The sequence below is a fragment of the Tachypleus tridentatus genome, chromosome 10 (genome assembly GCF_004210375.1).
Source record: "Tachypleus tridentatus isolate NWPU-2018 chromosome 10, ASM421037v1, whole genome shotgun sequence".
Classification (NCBI taxonomy): domain Eukaryota; kingdom Metazoa; phylum Arthropoda; class Merostomata; order Xiphosura; family Limulidae; genus Tachypleus; species Tachypleus tridentatus.
The window spans coordinates 150,405,490-150,421,867 of record NC_134834.1 but is presented as its reverse complement, the minus strand read 5'-3'; the positions used below and the strand labels follow the sequence as shown (position 1 = coordinate 150,421,867).

Genomic DNA, 16,378 nt, shown 5'->3' with positions numbered 1-16,378 from the left:
ATGATAGCTGCCTTCCCTCTAATATGTCACTTGTAAATTAGGGACGGTTAGCGCAGATAGCCTTCGAATAACTTTCTGCAAAGTTCCACAAAAACAAATTGAAGTTGAAATGATTGAGTTTCAGACATATTAAACCATCATTTACAAAAATACAACAACATGAAAACACTCGTTCATAATTAAGATAAGACTGGACACGTCGCTAGGGAGAATTCAAGTGACAACTTTTACCTAAAATATTCATAGCTAACTCGGACTAATACTAGTCTAATGTAGTGTGAACCAACACTAGGCTAGGACGTCCTTATTAAATCAACGCAAAAGTCTCCTGCATTTTCTTTTCTACACGTTTTCAGAAGCTATATATGAAGAGTTACCCGCTCTATCTCCGTTGTATATGCCGCTTTTCAGCTATTCAGAGCGTCCCAAAAACATCAAAAACTGGCGAATAACTAAAACCAAGATCTTTTATTTTCGTTTATCACCATCTTTAATATGCCTAACATCTACTTAATTCTAGCAGCAACTGTAATTTAATCATTTCACAGAGAAAAACAATTTTCACGATCTTTGAATACTTATTTTTTTTATTCTCTACAAAATGTATAAGGCTTCAGAATACACTATATAACCTAGTAACCTGTGTATGCCATCTTCTAAAGAAAACAAACAAACAAGTATTAGGAAAAAATATAACTAAATTTTCTGCTTACATGAAACACCTGACGGGTAAAAAAAATAGCCATTTTAAACTTAGAACTGTTGATCAGGACAAGAGCAAAGGTAGAGCCCTCACCGTTCATTTACGGAACGTGTTCAGTGGTATATCACAGCTCGAATCTTGATACACTGCCCTCTACGCCTGATTCGAAGCTTACAACAAAAGAATTGTTAGAGGTTGGAACGAGTTGTACTTTAGCAAAATTTCAACACCAGGTGAGTGGTTAATGTTTGTAATTTTTTTGTGATCTTTCAAAACTTAGAAAAGTCAGAAAATGTACTATTATAAACCATTAACATAATTTACTTTATTAGCATAAATAATACAAAACTAACGTACATTATAGAAACTAGCATAAAATAAATGTAACAATATATACGTATAATTTATGGATCCTCCCCTTCTATATAGGCGATCGCTTTCTGTCACTTATTGAATCCAAAATGAGTAAAGCTTATTCAATACTGCTCCCCCCAGTGGCACGTCTGAAAACTTGCACTGCTAGAAATTAGCCTTTGTTACCTGCGGTCGGCAGAGCACAGATACCCCTTTGTGTAGCTTTGTGCTTAATAACAACAAAAATAATCAATATTAAACTTGACCAGTGGTGTAGCGATAAAATGGTTGGTATTGAGCGCCATTTATATTTGTTATGTTTGAATTAACCACGCATGTGTAGGCTGGATTTTAGGAAATTGTCTGTAATTACAAGACACTTATTTAATTAGCTTTACATTATCAGGTGATAAATCTATAACATCAAAATATCATGTATTATCTATAGTTTTTACACCACTCTACTGATTCTAGTAACTTTTAAAACTTACGATTATCTTGTTCTGTTGTTATTGAGAACGATTATAATTCCATATTTCTAATCTATTGTTCTGGCACTTAAGAGTTCTTTAAAACAACACCTGAATATTAAACAAAAGAAAAACTTTGATAAAACAGATAATTATGTATTGGATTTAAGTTGTTTTTTTTTTTGTGTATAGTGTCAATCTTATACATTTACAAATAACGGGCACAGATGGATAAAAATTTCAAATAATGGGTTCAGAAGGATAAATAGCTGCAAACAATGGTAGATATGAATGAAGCTGCAAATAATGGGTACAGATGGATATAGTGCTGCATATAACTGCTACGAATGAAAAAGTTGACAATAAAGGCTACAGATAAACAAAATGCTACATCACACCCCGGTGAATCTAAATCGTCTCAACACTCCGCAATTCCAGCTGCATATTTCAAAAGTTTATCTGCTAATTTTGAGGGGGAGCTGCAAGCCCCGTGTAGTTTTGTGGTAGAGGACAGGTTGGTCAATATCCACTTGATGTGACAGTCACAAATCAGGAAGTTTCCTGAAAAATAAAATTTTAAATTACATCTGTTAAAAATATGCTTTGTGGGTGATAAAAAAGGTGGAAGTTAAAATAAAAAGACTATTACAAATAGGTCTTACAAATCACACTAGCAATGGGTATACATGTGACATTCACATAAAGTAGTATACTCACTAATAATGTGTATATACATTATTACTTAGGCTTACCAGGCACATTACTAGTGAGTACACTACTTTATGCAAATGTACACCTTTAGCTGCATATAAAAACATGAGAGTCACAGTAAACTATCACTTTACTAATGGGGGTGAGTAAAATAAAACATACCTCTTGAGATTAGCATTCGTGCCCCCAATATGGTAGTACCTTATTTTTATTTTTCATCTTTTTCTTATTTTAACTTGTAAGAGCAGTATCTTTCCCGCAACTGCCTGTAAGCAGTGAAGGGTGATGTAGATGTGAGACATTGTGTGCTTGAGCACTCATATCTTACTCTCATAATTTCTAATTTTCTTATGTGAGACTAGTGAATTGGAGGTTAAGATTGATAGACAGTGTATCCCCACCACAATGGAGGACCTACTTTTTCAGTCACCTCCAAAATCTAGGATGTATTTTATAATCCCACATTGTTGCTTGTTAATGTGTTTTGTTTATGGCTTGAAAATTTATGGTTATAATATGTACATATATATATATTACTTACCACTTTTATTACTGGTGAATATGTATATATAAATTACTTAGGCTTAACAGTCACACTAGTAGTGGGTGTGTATATATATATATATATCTTCTGTATATACATACATCATTATTCCTGTAGGCAGTAGGTATAATAATAGTCCTGTGTATAGAGACAGCAACTAACCTGACACATCAATTATATTAACAGCAGACAGAGCATGGTTCCAGGTTGTTAAAGGTAAAAACTGAACTAAGTTGTTTGCAAGATTCACTTCACGTAAACCAATCATAAGGGAAAATGTATCTTCGGGAAGTACGGACAGCCTGTTCCAGCTGGATAAAGAAAGGAATTTGAAAAGAGTATATAGGTATAAAGTAAATTATAATTCTGTTGGGTAGGCATATCAGTGTCTGACAATAAACATTACTATATTGTGTGCTGATGTATAAACATTCTTTTATCAAAAAGTAAACATTTCTTTCTCTACTGAAACAGTAAAAAACAAACAAACTTTATATCTTCTACATCACTGCTTTATTAAATTTCCTGTAATTTCGTAAACTGGTCCTATTTTGTGGGTTCTCCAAAACAGATTTTTTACCACATTTGGATGATAACTAGCAAGGAAAGTGTGGTGTGGTGAGATATCATATATTTTATGCCACTTTCCATTTACTTCAAGGTTTCCTTACAACATGGAAAGTTAATCAACTTACCTTATCTCAACTAGTTGTTCATGGACCACTGTTACTGATATTGGTCATTAAATCATTAAAGAAAAGACAACTATCTCAAAATAACTTTATTTTCTGTGGGTGATCGAAGACATTCTCAACCCTTATGCTAAAGCAAGAGTGGTCTTGGGTCATGTCAGTGGTGTGTGGTGGGTCGTGAGTGGCCCAAGTTTGTTTTGTACATCAAATTAGACTTTACTAGATCCTGTTCACATTTGAAGCAGTTTAAATTCTTGAAAACTCTTAAAGACTGTTAGATTTCAGATGATAGAGAGGTCATTTATACTTAATAAATTAAAGGGATTTTACCTTGACTGCTCCTCTCAGTGTTGGTTCACACACACCTGGTGAAACAGAAATAATAAAGGTTTATCTAATATTTCTTTAGTGTTGCTTAAACATCCAATAAACATTTTCAATTTGTATAATTTTCCTTCACTAAGTCAAACTTAGATAACACTGTACTGATACTTTGTAATGATGTATTTGTATTTAGGTATCACAGTGAGTGAAATAGGAGTAACAGAAGAAGAACAGTACACATCTTCAGGTTTTCTTTTTCTGTTTATGCCAGTGACTGTATCTAGGCTCTGAATCTCAGGAAAATAGAATCTTCCAGCAGTTGGAGGACAACAACCAGAAGGAAGAGTATGGCACTGAAGAGAAATACTCAACAGGAAGAATGGACACTTTTGGTAGAACAATCTTCTGGGCATAAGACTTTTTTCAATGCCACAAAGGTCCACAATGACAGTCATAATCCTGGAAAGGGAATTCCATTATCACATGCACCCACAACAGTTGATGATGTTCTTTCCTTCATGTTAAGATTCAGTGCATGAGAAACTGGAATAAATGAAGACTGTAGTAGTTGTGTGTGGTCTGTGATTGAATGGAACCTTGACTCTAATAATAGGAGGAGGACAATGATGGCCACCAACAGAAAAAGGTGAGACAGTTGGCATGAGTCAATAGAGGTGGTGATCTTTAGTGCAGTGAATGGAAGGTAACCATGGATAATAGAATGCCCTAGGACTGTGTAGTGCTGATGGATGGGCTACCTTCACTCTGAGCTCCTGGTGTCAGGAGCTAACATAGATCTGAATGTAAAGAGACCTTGCACTGGCTTACTCCATAATACCCCAACTGTTCATTCCAGTGAGAACCATAAGCTCACAGAAACAGGCTTCTACCAGAACCAGAAAGAAACTTAGAGAACAAAGAAGGTCTTTCTTCAGATCCTTAATACAGTGATTAAAAAGATTTTGACCACATATTGTTGCCTGAAATGGATGGATCAAGGAGCAGTCAATCTAATGCCTAATTCAACTGGCGTAGTACTAAATTGTATATGTCCGATTCCTGCCAAAATTTGTCAGATATATAACGTTACTATCATGGTAAAGATCTTGTAGTCAAAATCCAATTTACAATTTCGTGAAACAACTTTTAATAAAAAATATTTGGTACTAAGTACTTGAAACTGCTTGCATTAATTAGTTCATTTGTTTTTCAATTTCGTGCAAAGCTACATGAGGGCTATCTGCGCTAGCAGTCCCTAATTTAGCAGCATAAGACTACAGGGAAGGTAGCTAGTCACCACCACCAACACTTGGGCTACTATTTTATTAACAAACAGTGGGATTGACTGTAACATTATAATGCTCCCACAGCTGAAAGGGCAAACGTGTTTGGTGATGGGGATTCGAACCCGTGACTCTTGAATTACGACTCGAATGCTTTAACCCACCTGGCCATGCCTGACCTCATATCATGCATCAAATGGAAAGAGATGTTGTTTGTATTACTGCACCACCCCAATCTTTATGTTTATACCAAAATTTATTTATAATGATAACAGGAACAAAAAATGATGCAAATCTAGCATTCTTTAACATCTCAACTGGTTTTTAGATATTAAGATAAGAAACGGTGATTGATAAATACGTTAATCCAAATGCTTTAAATAATATTAATGGTTTTGTAATTTACAACTAAAACAGATTTCTGACGATTTACAGATTTTAAAGTCTCGAACTGTTGAAGGTAGGAGCAAACTTACCTTACGTCCAACACTTTCAAAGTAAGGTCAGGAACAGAAAATACGTCTCTCTTAAGAAGATTTAGTCGATTATGGGAAAGATCCAGTGTAGTTAAGGCAGGAAAATTGGTAAAGGTCTTAGTGCTGATTTCAGATATTATGTTATGAGATAATACCAGTGTTTTTAGGTTGATCAGACCATAAGGAAAAGAAGTGTTTGTGACTTCTTCAAATTTATTGAAGGACAGATCGAGTGTTTCTAAGGTCTTGAGACCTCTAAGACCTATCATGTCTATGCCATTTACTTGGTAGACCTTCTCATAATGGTCATTTCTGTAAACTGCTTTTCCAAGCTTTGGACAATTGGTACAAAGATATCCATTCAGAGAACAGCTGGAAACAACAAGCTTCTTTAAGTAGTATCCTTGTCCACTAAGTGGGTTCTTACACAGAAAACAACGTGACAGTGGTGTATCACGAATCTCTAGTTCTCGGACTCGGGACACAGATAGCCACTCTTCAGGTAGCATAAGAGGCTCGGAAGTGTTGACATCCGAAATGACCACTCTATCAAGCATCAGGTGATCTGTGACACCATCAACCCTGTCCAAATGTTTCTCGCATCCTGGTCTGTTACAGATAACGCTAGTATATGTGCCTTGGTGTGAACTGGGAGTGTTGATGCAGAACCAAGGATTCATGTCTGCTTTGGGAGGACACAGGGATCCTGCATTTCCAAAATGGACAAAATAGGCTACCAATAAAATCAAGGTGGTCATCATCCAATTCTGGAAGGAACCAGATATGTTAATAAATTAAGCCTAAAATATAAACTACACAATTAGAATTATTGTTATTCTAGTGTATTTTCTTCACAATGTATTATAATGAATATTAATTAGTAGTAGGATAATGTTTTAGCATAATGTCCATGTAACTATACCTTATTATACCAGCATAGAATTCAATAATATCTGGGGTATAAGTTGGCACATTGGATAGAAAAGAAGGCTACTGTTATAAATGGAGTTCAGTCAAAATACCTCATGGCTCAATGAACCTTGGTTCTTTTTGGTTTTACATCAGTGGCACAGATGAAGGAATGGACAATAAATTATTTAAATTCCATATATATATTAAGGTATTGGATATTTCTGGCTATGAAGAGAATGCTGCTGCTTTACAAAAGGATTTAGATCATTTAGTGAGTTGGCAAAATAAATGGTAGATGGGTTTTACTTATGATAAATGCATTAGCGTATGAGTTATCATAATTTTAATCATGAATATCATTTAGAAGAATATAACTTATAAAAAAAAAAAAAGGTTGTAAGTGTAATGGTTGATCACTCTCTTAAGTCATCAAAGCAGCTGCTAATTGCAAGGTAAGTAGAAATTTAGGTTGTATTTACAGAAATATTGAATACAAGTGTAAAGAGGTTATAATTTCATTGGTTTGACCACATTTGGAGTGTTGTGTCCAGTCTTGAGTTCCTTACGTTAGGAAAGACGTTGAATTATTGGAAATGGTTCAAAAGATAGCCACTAGAATCACATTTATAAAGTAAAAGTCATACAAGTATTTTTCTCTTGGAAAAAGGAAGTGTTAGTATTTGACTGAGATTTTTAAGATTGTTCAAAGAACGGATGATGTATTATCTCTTTCATAATTATTTTAGATTATAGTAGGACTAGCGGAAGAGACTACTTAAATATCTGGTTAAAGTAAAGATACGTCAGTGAAAATAAATAGTCATGCGAAGAAACACTAGGTATTAATTGGGCTATAGATTAATCAGAAATACGGAACAAGAATTAAACTTGCTAAATATCCCAACTGAAAAGAAGTATTCTGACGTTAATTTGGAACACAACACATATTTTTATATTAAAACTTTTTTTAAACTGCGCATAACAGTTAAGTTGATTATACAGAGAACAGGCTTTCAACAGGGTAGCCACGATAGACTTGTCCAATTTACTACAACAATGTTATAAAATAAGTGAATTACTTCCAAGTAATTTAAAAATTTAAAGTGTCCTAACAGTTTTCTGTCGCTCAATAGTAAGTATGGAGGCTTACAACACTAAAAAGTATAAAGAACATCGTGCAGCTTTGTGCCAAACAAAGCAATACAGAAACCACATACATTTTGTATGTGGGTGTTTATTTCAATTTTCAATACTTGAAACTGCTGCCATCTATTGAGGAAAAACCTTTTTTGACAAGTGGCCAGAGCTTACTCTAGAAGTTAGTACCAGACCAGAAATCTGATGGTCTCGCGTTCGAGATGTGGTATTTTAACATTCAGCTGTGAGTACATCAAAAAAAGTGGGAGACAATACCGCTATTTTATTATGAACAAGTGCTTCAAGAGAATATATCCTGTCATTTCTGTTCACTTTGATGTTAAAATTCAGGAGAGACTAAACCTGACCCAGAGGAGTCGCTGATCTGGACGTTTGAACCAACCGTAAGTACAAGGTATTTCTCAAGAAAGTAAACAACCTAATAAGCTTTAGTATGCATGAAATCTCCAAACAGAAGGAAAGTCATTAACAGGTTTGGCGTTCAGGGCACGTGCCCTTCCAAGACTTTAATTCAAGACTTAAATGAGGTACCTGTATCTTTAACTCTTTTGTTGTTTTTTTTCTTAAGGCCGTCAGTGTTCCCTAATCACATACATAATACTTTAGTTGACAAAGCCTGAACGTGAATGAACAACAGTATGTTACATTGGCATATTAACGACAGGTTTCGTTGAACTTTCTGCAATTATTTTTATGCAAGAAACAAGAGTTAAGCTAATCAATGTGCCGGGAAATTAGGGTTAAACTAACTAGTGTAACAGGTTATTTTTAAGTTGTTTGTTTGTTTTGAATTTCGCGCAACGATACTCGAGGGCTATCTGCGCTAGCCGTCCCTAATTTAGCAGTGTAAGACTAGAGGGAAGGCAGCTAGTCATCACCACCCACCGCCAATTCTTGGGCTACTCTTTTACCAACGAATAGGGGAATTGACCGTCACATTATAACGCCCCCACGGCGAACATGTTTTTGGTGCGACCGGGATACGAACCCGCGACCCTTGGATTAGGAGTCGAACGCCGTAACACGCTTGGCTATGTCGGGCCCATTTTAAGTTGCTACCAGAATATATCTTCAAAAGAGATTAAAAACAATGTCTATATATATTTTTAACTGGCGGTATGTTCAAGATTGCCTAGGCCTAGGAGCTTTTCTCACTATTCTAGAAATTTTATGCCGCTCATTGCTTGCAAAAGCACGTGACTTATATGACGTCATTTAATTCAAATCCTGCAATTTAGATTAATAACCCTGAAAATTATGTTTACACCCGTTATAAGCACTGATAAGTCCATACGTTAACACCAATGTTCACGTATAGCGGTCTGATAAAAGTCATACATCATAAAAAACACTAAGTTGATAATATTTAATTTTTTATTAACATCGCTTCACATGTTCTACAACTATTTAAGTAAAACAAAGACATTTACTGATTTAAATAACTCAATACGACAAACCCTAAAACAGAAACACCCTACATCAGTATATAAATATAGGTTCGCTGTGGTCTGTAAAAACAACTAAAACTACCATACATACAATTGAGGAAACAGTTTTCACTTTCCAGTTTTTTTTTGTAAAGCCCAAAGTTTAATTTTGAAGACAACGGTTAAGACTGTGTGAACACGTGTATTGGATGAGAACTTAATTTGGTAACTGCGAGTTTAAATCATACTCGCAAGAACTGAAAAGTGAGAACTATTATTTGTATATAAATATATATTAGTTGTGATATTAGAGATTTACTTACCTCTGTTCAACAACCGTCTACTCACATGACTTGATCACCACATTCAATTTCAAACTACGTACAAAGAGCGAAGAACTTACCAAAACCAAAACCAAAACTAATCGTCCAATAAGAATTGGTAATAAACCAACACTGTAACACAAGTGTATACTCAGTCTTCGTCAGAGCAGTTACTGTATAACGTGTACGTGTTAAAAAAGTTGTATATTTGAATATATATAAATTAACGTCGTTTACCCTTGCTCCTGGTGAGTGAAAATAATTTATTTATGTTTACTTTTAAAAAATACACTGATTTCAATTATGCCCATATATTTATTAAAATTAGTTGTATCATTCTAATAGACAACTTTGTTTGATAATTATTTCTGACTTTGTAGATATATAAATAAATTACCTTACCTATTGAACTTAACTTATAAATAATTAATAATTGAAAATGTCAGTACTCGATGAAACACCATAGTAACAAAGTTGTGAAAGACAAAGACAGTTGCATGTTTCACAAACACTGTATTTGTTACTATCATAAACATATTGTCTGCACCCGATGGTGGTAATAAATAAAATATTCGTGAAACGTAAATCTATATTTGTTTCCTCAATTCTGTTACAAATAATCACTATTCAAGCTAACAGAGGGAGTCACAATAGCATGTATTTCTGAACAGAACGTTATCGGTACTGTCGGGAAGCGTTATTTATTTGGTAAAATAATTAATTATTCACTTAATAGGTTGCTTTATGTTATATTTGGTTAGCAAAAAATCGACAAATTAATGAACAGGAAATACGTCAGAATGTAAATTGGTTTTATGAGAAACAAACAGCTACACTGTTCAAACAATATTTTTGCATTAAAATACAGGCCTGTCATGGCCCGGTTGTTAAGACACTCGACTGGTAATCTGAGGGTCGCGGGCTCGAATCCCCGTCACACCAAACATGTTCGCCCTTTCAGCCGTGGGGTCATTACGGTCAGTTCCACTATTCGTAGGTAAAAGAGTAGCTCATGAGTTGGCGGTGGGTGGTGACGACTAGCTACAAAGTAGGGTCATGACATAGCTTGGTGAGTAGGGCACTTGATTCGCAATCTGGGCTCACGAGTTCGATTCCCGTTACACCAAACATGGTCACCCTTTCAGTTGTCGGCGTCATAATGTTACAGCCAATCACGCTATTCGTTAGTAAAAGAGTAGCCCAAGAGCTGGTGTTGACTAGCTTCCTTTCCTCGTGTTTATCGCTGCTAAATTTAGGTGTCTTACAATGTAAACAGTTTTGAAAATGGCGGAGATTCAACTCTTAAAATAACTAACTGTGTTACAAGTTTTTGAGACATTTTCTTGAAAATGATTTTATTTGCAGGTTATCGATTCTATAAACGCTTGATACAAAAGTACAGTTTTTTTTTAGTCAGAAGATGCATATTTAAATTTCTTGTAATCATAACAACCGTTTTTAGTATTTTTAATACTATTATTAAAGAAGCTGACGATGTCAGTTTCACATGCACTTGATGATAAATTGAGCAGGAGTTAATTTCTAACCTGCTTCTCTTGTTTTTTCAATAAATAAAACAGGCCTACTTCCGGAACTTCTGTCACTAACAGTTGCACGGATTTAGTGTTTTGGACGAGAGCTTGTTTATTTGTAGTGTCATGAGTCCAACCCACAAGGACATACCGACAGAACGCTGGCCAGTTTCCAATATTTTACACTGTTCCAACAGGAACAACGAATCTTGCTAGGCCTAATTAAATTTGTAAGACATTTTAGATTTTGAACACAACCTGAGATTACTAAATCATCAGATTTTTTTATCCTTTGAGCTGTTCTATGATTCTGGAACGCAGTCTGAGACATATAAGTGAAGTTTTGTACTTGTTTTATTATCAGCTCAGAGAACGTGCTCAGATAAAATAACATTGTATGCAATTTCTGAACGTAACAGCAGACGAACTGGGTGAGTTTCGACTTCGGGCTGCGGTACGGCATCCTCTTTCAATAAACTTACGTTGATATAAAGAACTAAACGGATGATTATGCTTGTGTGCCGTACGGTTTGCTCGCTACTAACAGCTCCTGTTAATAAAATACACACTTAACCTTCTCTCTGTATGTACCACCTGGTTTTCATGCTGTATATACGTGTGAATTATGCTTTAATATTTCATAAAGTGAATCGATGAAAAATATGTAAATAAAAAAGATCATATAATTACACTTTAATACTCACCAAACGTATTCTAAAAACAGCTGGTTACACTGGACAACAATTTTTTTGAAAAGTTTTGCTTCCTGAAAAGATTTTGTTGATTTTGATAGGTATCTGATGGATATGCACAAATATAGTTTTGGTTTTGCTTCATCAGGTAGGAACTCTGAGAAATAGACAGTTAACTGTTTACCGGCAATAATGTATTTAATTGCGTTTATCTTTCTCATACACTGTTAAGTTCAACATAATTAAAAGTGTTTTGCTCTTGATTTTCGTTTGTATTCAATGTCCGGTGCATCACGTTGCAGTATCCAACAGTAGTCAGCAAGCATTGACGGATTCCAGTTGCCCTGATATTGTTTTTCCATTGCAGCAAAACTGAAGATTTCGATGAAACGGTACGTGATGGGCAAATTTGGATGTGATTTTCGTGATCAGCAGCCAAAAATCTATAAGAAACACCCAACAGTGTTCAAGAAGCGAAAACTTTGTTGTGTAGTGTTATGGGTATTAGCACTTTAATTCAAATAAAGTGTAGAACCGTTTCGAACTTCTTAAGTCATCTTCAGGTTAAGAAAAATAGTTTGGGACTGACCGTTGTCGGGCGCATGTCTTAGGGACGAGAGTGTAAAGGGATACGAGATGGCAGAGGGCGTTGGAGTTAGGTGTTATGTTATTAATTAGTATAGAGATAAAGGTGTTCCTTTATATTGGTTTAATTTTAGTTTTAGTTGCTGTATAAGTAGAGCCTCTTTCATTTGACGTTTGTTTACATTTGTTTCCCTACTTAGCTGGGTGTTTTCTGTGGTTATGTTGTATTTATTTGATTTGCATGTTCAAAAGCGTGCGAAGGTTTTTTTTTTGGTTTTTTTTTCTCTTTGAATCTAGTTTCCATTTTTCTGCTTATTTCTCCAATACAGAAATCGTGGCAATTGTTGCATCGTATTTTGTAAATTATGTTGGTGTTGTGTTTGTCAGTGCAGTTTTTACATAGTATGGACTTTAGTTTCGTACCTGGTTTTTGAATAAATTTGTTGTTTACTGGAACGTCGTGTTTTGTTATAAGTTTTTTTCCAAATGCTAGTTAATTTTTCGCAGATGTTGGGAACACATGGTATGCAGCAATGTATAGTTTTGTAGTTTGTTGTATCTTGGGATTTTTTGTTGTTGGTCTTAGTGTGTGCGTATAATTTTTTCCACGGTTTTTTGAGGAAATTTGTTGATGTTGATAAAGTGTTGTTTTATTTTGTTGATTTCATCTTTAATTTTATCATGTGAACATAGTTTCGTGGCTGTGTTTATTTGGTTTTTTAAGATGCTGAGTTTTTGTTTTGTTTCATGTGCTCAGTCCTAGGAAATGTATAATTCCCTGTGGGTGATTTTTCTGTGGATTTCTGTTTTGAACTGTTTAACAGTTCTAGTGATCTTCAGGTTAAGAAATGCTATTTGATTAGTTTTTCCTGTTCACATACCTTACTTTTATATATATTAATAACACTGTTATGATATACCTTAATTTGATATATGTTGATAACACTGTTATGATATACCTTAATTTTTTTATTTATTAACAACGCTGAGTGTTATGATATACCTTACTTTTATAAATTGAATGTTATGATGTGACTTCTATCTTGAGGACATGAATAAATCCGAAATGATTTCCTTGATTTTAAGTTATTAGCGCGAACAACACAGCGAGTGTTACATTTAAGACGATCATGTTTATAAGTATCAACGTTACAAACAACAAGTATTAACTGTTACTTCTTATTAGAACTCATCACAAGTATATTGAAAACAATGTTGTGAACATAAGTATTAACTGTTACTTCTTATTGAAACTCATCACAAGTATATTGAAAACAATGTTGTGAACATAAGTATTAACTGTTACTTCTTATTGAAACTCATCACAAGTATATTGAAAACAATGTTGTGAACATAAGTATTAACTGTTACTTCTTATTAAAACTCATCACAAGTATACTGAAAACAATGTTGTGAACAGTTATATCGTACGACTGACTTTAAGGAGTTATTGGTGAAGCTGAGATTTCCTGTCGATCGGCGGCGGGTGTCGTTTAGTAGTCAGTAATATATTTTTTTAAGAGAGAAAGAGAATGTGATTAATAAAGATAGTCACATCAAGGGTTTATTTGAAACCAACGATAGGCAGTAGAAGTCTTCGCTAAAAAACACAGAAATAAACAACAAACAAGACGTTTTAGTGTAGCTTTTCCCCTTTATATGGATGGCACAGAACCTAAAACTCACACACGTACGCAAAGAAGCGCACACACAAAATCGAAACCACCACCGAGTTTTCCAGATTGGCCTGTGACTAACGTGGTGTGACGTAACGACGCCTGGAAGGCTCGACGAGCCAGCTGCCACGTTAGAATTCAGTTTCACCGCGCTATCAATCCCGGATTGCAGACCACCGCGCGTTGCTGCCCCAAATCACCACAGAAGGCCGAATAGCAAGGTTAGTTCCCTTTGCTTTTGCCCAAACTTTTTTATGAAAATGTTCACGTATTACAGAAGCAATAATTTCTCTTCTATACAAGCATTTAACAAGTGCGAAATTGTGGACGCAGCTAGAATCAGCAATATGTATTAACCTGTAAACCGAGTTTTAAGGTTAAAAAGTTAGCTCTGACATCGCGTCTGTGAAGCCTAAATCTTACTTTATAAGATTAGTGCGTTATGTTTCCATCTTTCTGCAGCAACATGTTCCATCAACAAACTTGCTCAGATAACCGACAACAAGAGTTATTATTGAACAGTTTTCTGAATGCAGATTTAGACATTTACTTAAATTTAGCGACAACAGAAGTTGAAACTGATTGTTTTTGGTATTAAACAAAAATCTTTTCATAAAAAATCTAATTATTATAAAGAACGAATACAGAAGGTGTTGTAAATAAAATGTGTTTTTGCTTGTTCTTTTTTTTTTGTCTTCGAAGTTTCTTTTAGAGAAGAAATATTTTAGCGGTGTCGCTTTTATTGCAGGGAAATTCCACCTGCCATTGACTGGCGCTGTGGATCTTATGTTACGGACTTCCTGACTCATGTTTCAGTTACATATTTATCTTTTCTCTTACGTTAACTTATCTCTGTTATGTGACTGTTAAATATCTTTTGTTACGGCAGCGTATCTGTCTTCTCTTAATGTTACGTATCTTTTTTTGGTATGTAAGCTATGTTACATATATTTTTTTTTGGTATGTAAGCTATGTTACATATTTTTTTTTTTGCTGTGTAAGCTATGTTACATATATTTTTTTGTTGTTGTGTAAGCTTCTCTATTTTATATTACGTCAGGTTATTTGTCTTATCTTACTCAAATATAGTTTTATATCTGCTCTGTAAGATTCACGAATGGAAGTCTTATTATTAAACATTTTGTGTTATTTCAGTTTCAGGACTGTAGGTGTGAGTGTTAAATACTTTTATGTCACTTAATGGTCTTAAAGGGTTCAGCATTACTTCCTGTTGTTGTTGGTTGTTGTTCTGGTCACCTGATGGTCTAGAAGGATTGACACACATTTTCTTCAAATCACCAGCCTCTTGGAACGAGAGAAACGTAATTTAGTGATACAGTTTTGCGTAGCTTTGAAATCCTCTGTTGCTGTCCGAACCTATGTTTTTATTTATTTATATTCAATTGCTTTCGCTGGCACAATTCAATATCTACACTTAATAGTTTATCTACTGCGTTTTCTTTATATATATACGTTTTAAGGTTGACGTTTAATCCTTAAACGGCGGCCATCATCAATTGATACTGATGTCTACAACATTCCCGCTGTTTAAGGGTTAAATAACCTTCACAAAAACATTTCAAGGCCCCTCACAGAACGTTTGAATATGGCTTTTATATTCTGCTTTTAACCAATCTGAAACAGAATATTTTCAAAAATGGATGACGTGTTTCGTTCAGAAATATGAGTTTTATAGCAATGGTCGATTTAATTTTACTGCGTGAAATTGTAAAGTAATATGTATTAACATATAATCGTCTTCTACGAGTCACCAGACGTACCTTAATGTTTTATTCAGGAAAGTTTGGACTTCGTACAGGATGTTCCAAAATCTGCACTGTAGTTTCTAAGATTCGTAGTTAATATATAAAGCTTGTTCGTTCCTACGCCCGCCGCTAGTACAGCGTTAGTCTACGGATTTACATCGCTAAAATCAGGGGTTCGATTCCCCTCGGTGGGTTCAGCAGATAGCCCGATATGCCTATGCTATAAGAAAACACACACACTCGTTCCGACGTGAAGTCACTGCAAACGTCATCTGGCGGCCGTTTCACTCAAATCACCAATCTTGCAGATCTCCAACAACAATATATTAAATACGCGGACTTATAACGTTGCAAACCGAGGTTCGATACCCGTGGTGGGCATAGCACAAATAGCCCATTGTTTAACGTTGCCCTTAACTACAAACAAACACAAAAAAGAACTATTGAAAGTGAAAATTAAAATAACTATCAGTGTCTGTGATAAAAGAGTTTTGGGTGTACAATTTAATATAGTTTTGATACACTCTGGGCCGGTTCTAAACTTTATATAATGAAACTTCGGTACCCCAGTGTCGTTCTGGTAAGTTATGAGTTACTAAGAGATTACTTGTTCAAGTGTAATCGCCGTTTAGAATATAACGTTAATTATTAAACTTACTACTAGGCTGTTCTCTTGTTAGTTTTCTATGTTAGGTCTTACCTATTGCTCTCGTAAGGAAACCAACTGATAACTGTTTATACTAACCTATA

General features: G+C 34.8%; 2 protein-coding genes across 6 annotated transcripts in view; one reads left to right on the top strand and one right to left on the bottom strand.

Moving 5' to 3' along the window:
• Window positions 1-1,008: 1,008 nt before the first annotated feature.
• LOC143230617 (uncharacterized) lies at window positions 1,009-9,516 on the bottom strand. Its single transcript, XM_076464470.1, has 4 exons — window positions 9,378-9,516; window positions 5,558-6,324; window positions 2,945-3,093; window positions 1,009-2,088 (listed from the first exon to the last, which is right to left on the bottom strand). The coding sequence occupies exons 2-4, from the start codon at window positions 6,316-6,318 to the stop codon at window positions 1,946-1,948; spliced, it is 1,053 nt and encodes a 350-aa protein (XP_076320585.1). The 5' UTR covers window positions 6,319-6,324; window positions 9,378-9,516; the 3' UTR covers window positions 1,009-1,945.
• The window catches only part of LOC143230616 (voltage-gated potassium channel subunit beta-2-like), a 54,172-nt gene continuing 45,294 nt past the window's right edge, over window positions 7,501-16,378 (top strand). The window contains exon 1 of one of the 5 annotated variants that reach the window (XM_076464468.1): window positions 7,501-8,010. The gene's annotated coding sequence lies outside the window, so the exon portion shown is untranslated. Of the gene's footprint in view, window positions 8,011-9,527; window positions 9,626-13,908; window positions 14,084-16,378 lie in introns of those variants that run through there. The other 4 variants (XM_076464467.1, XR_013016548.1, XM_076464469.1 and 1 more) reach the window with 4 other exon arrangements.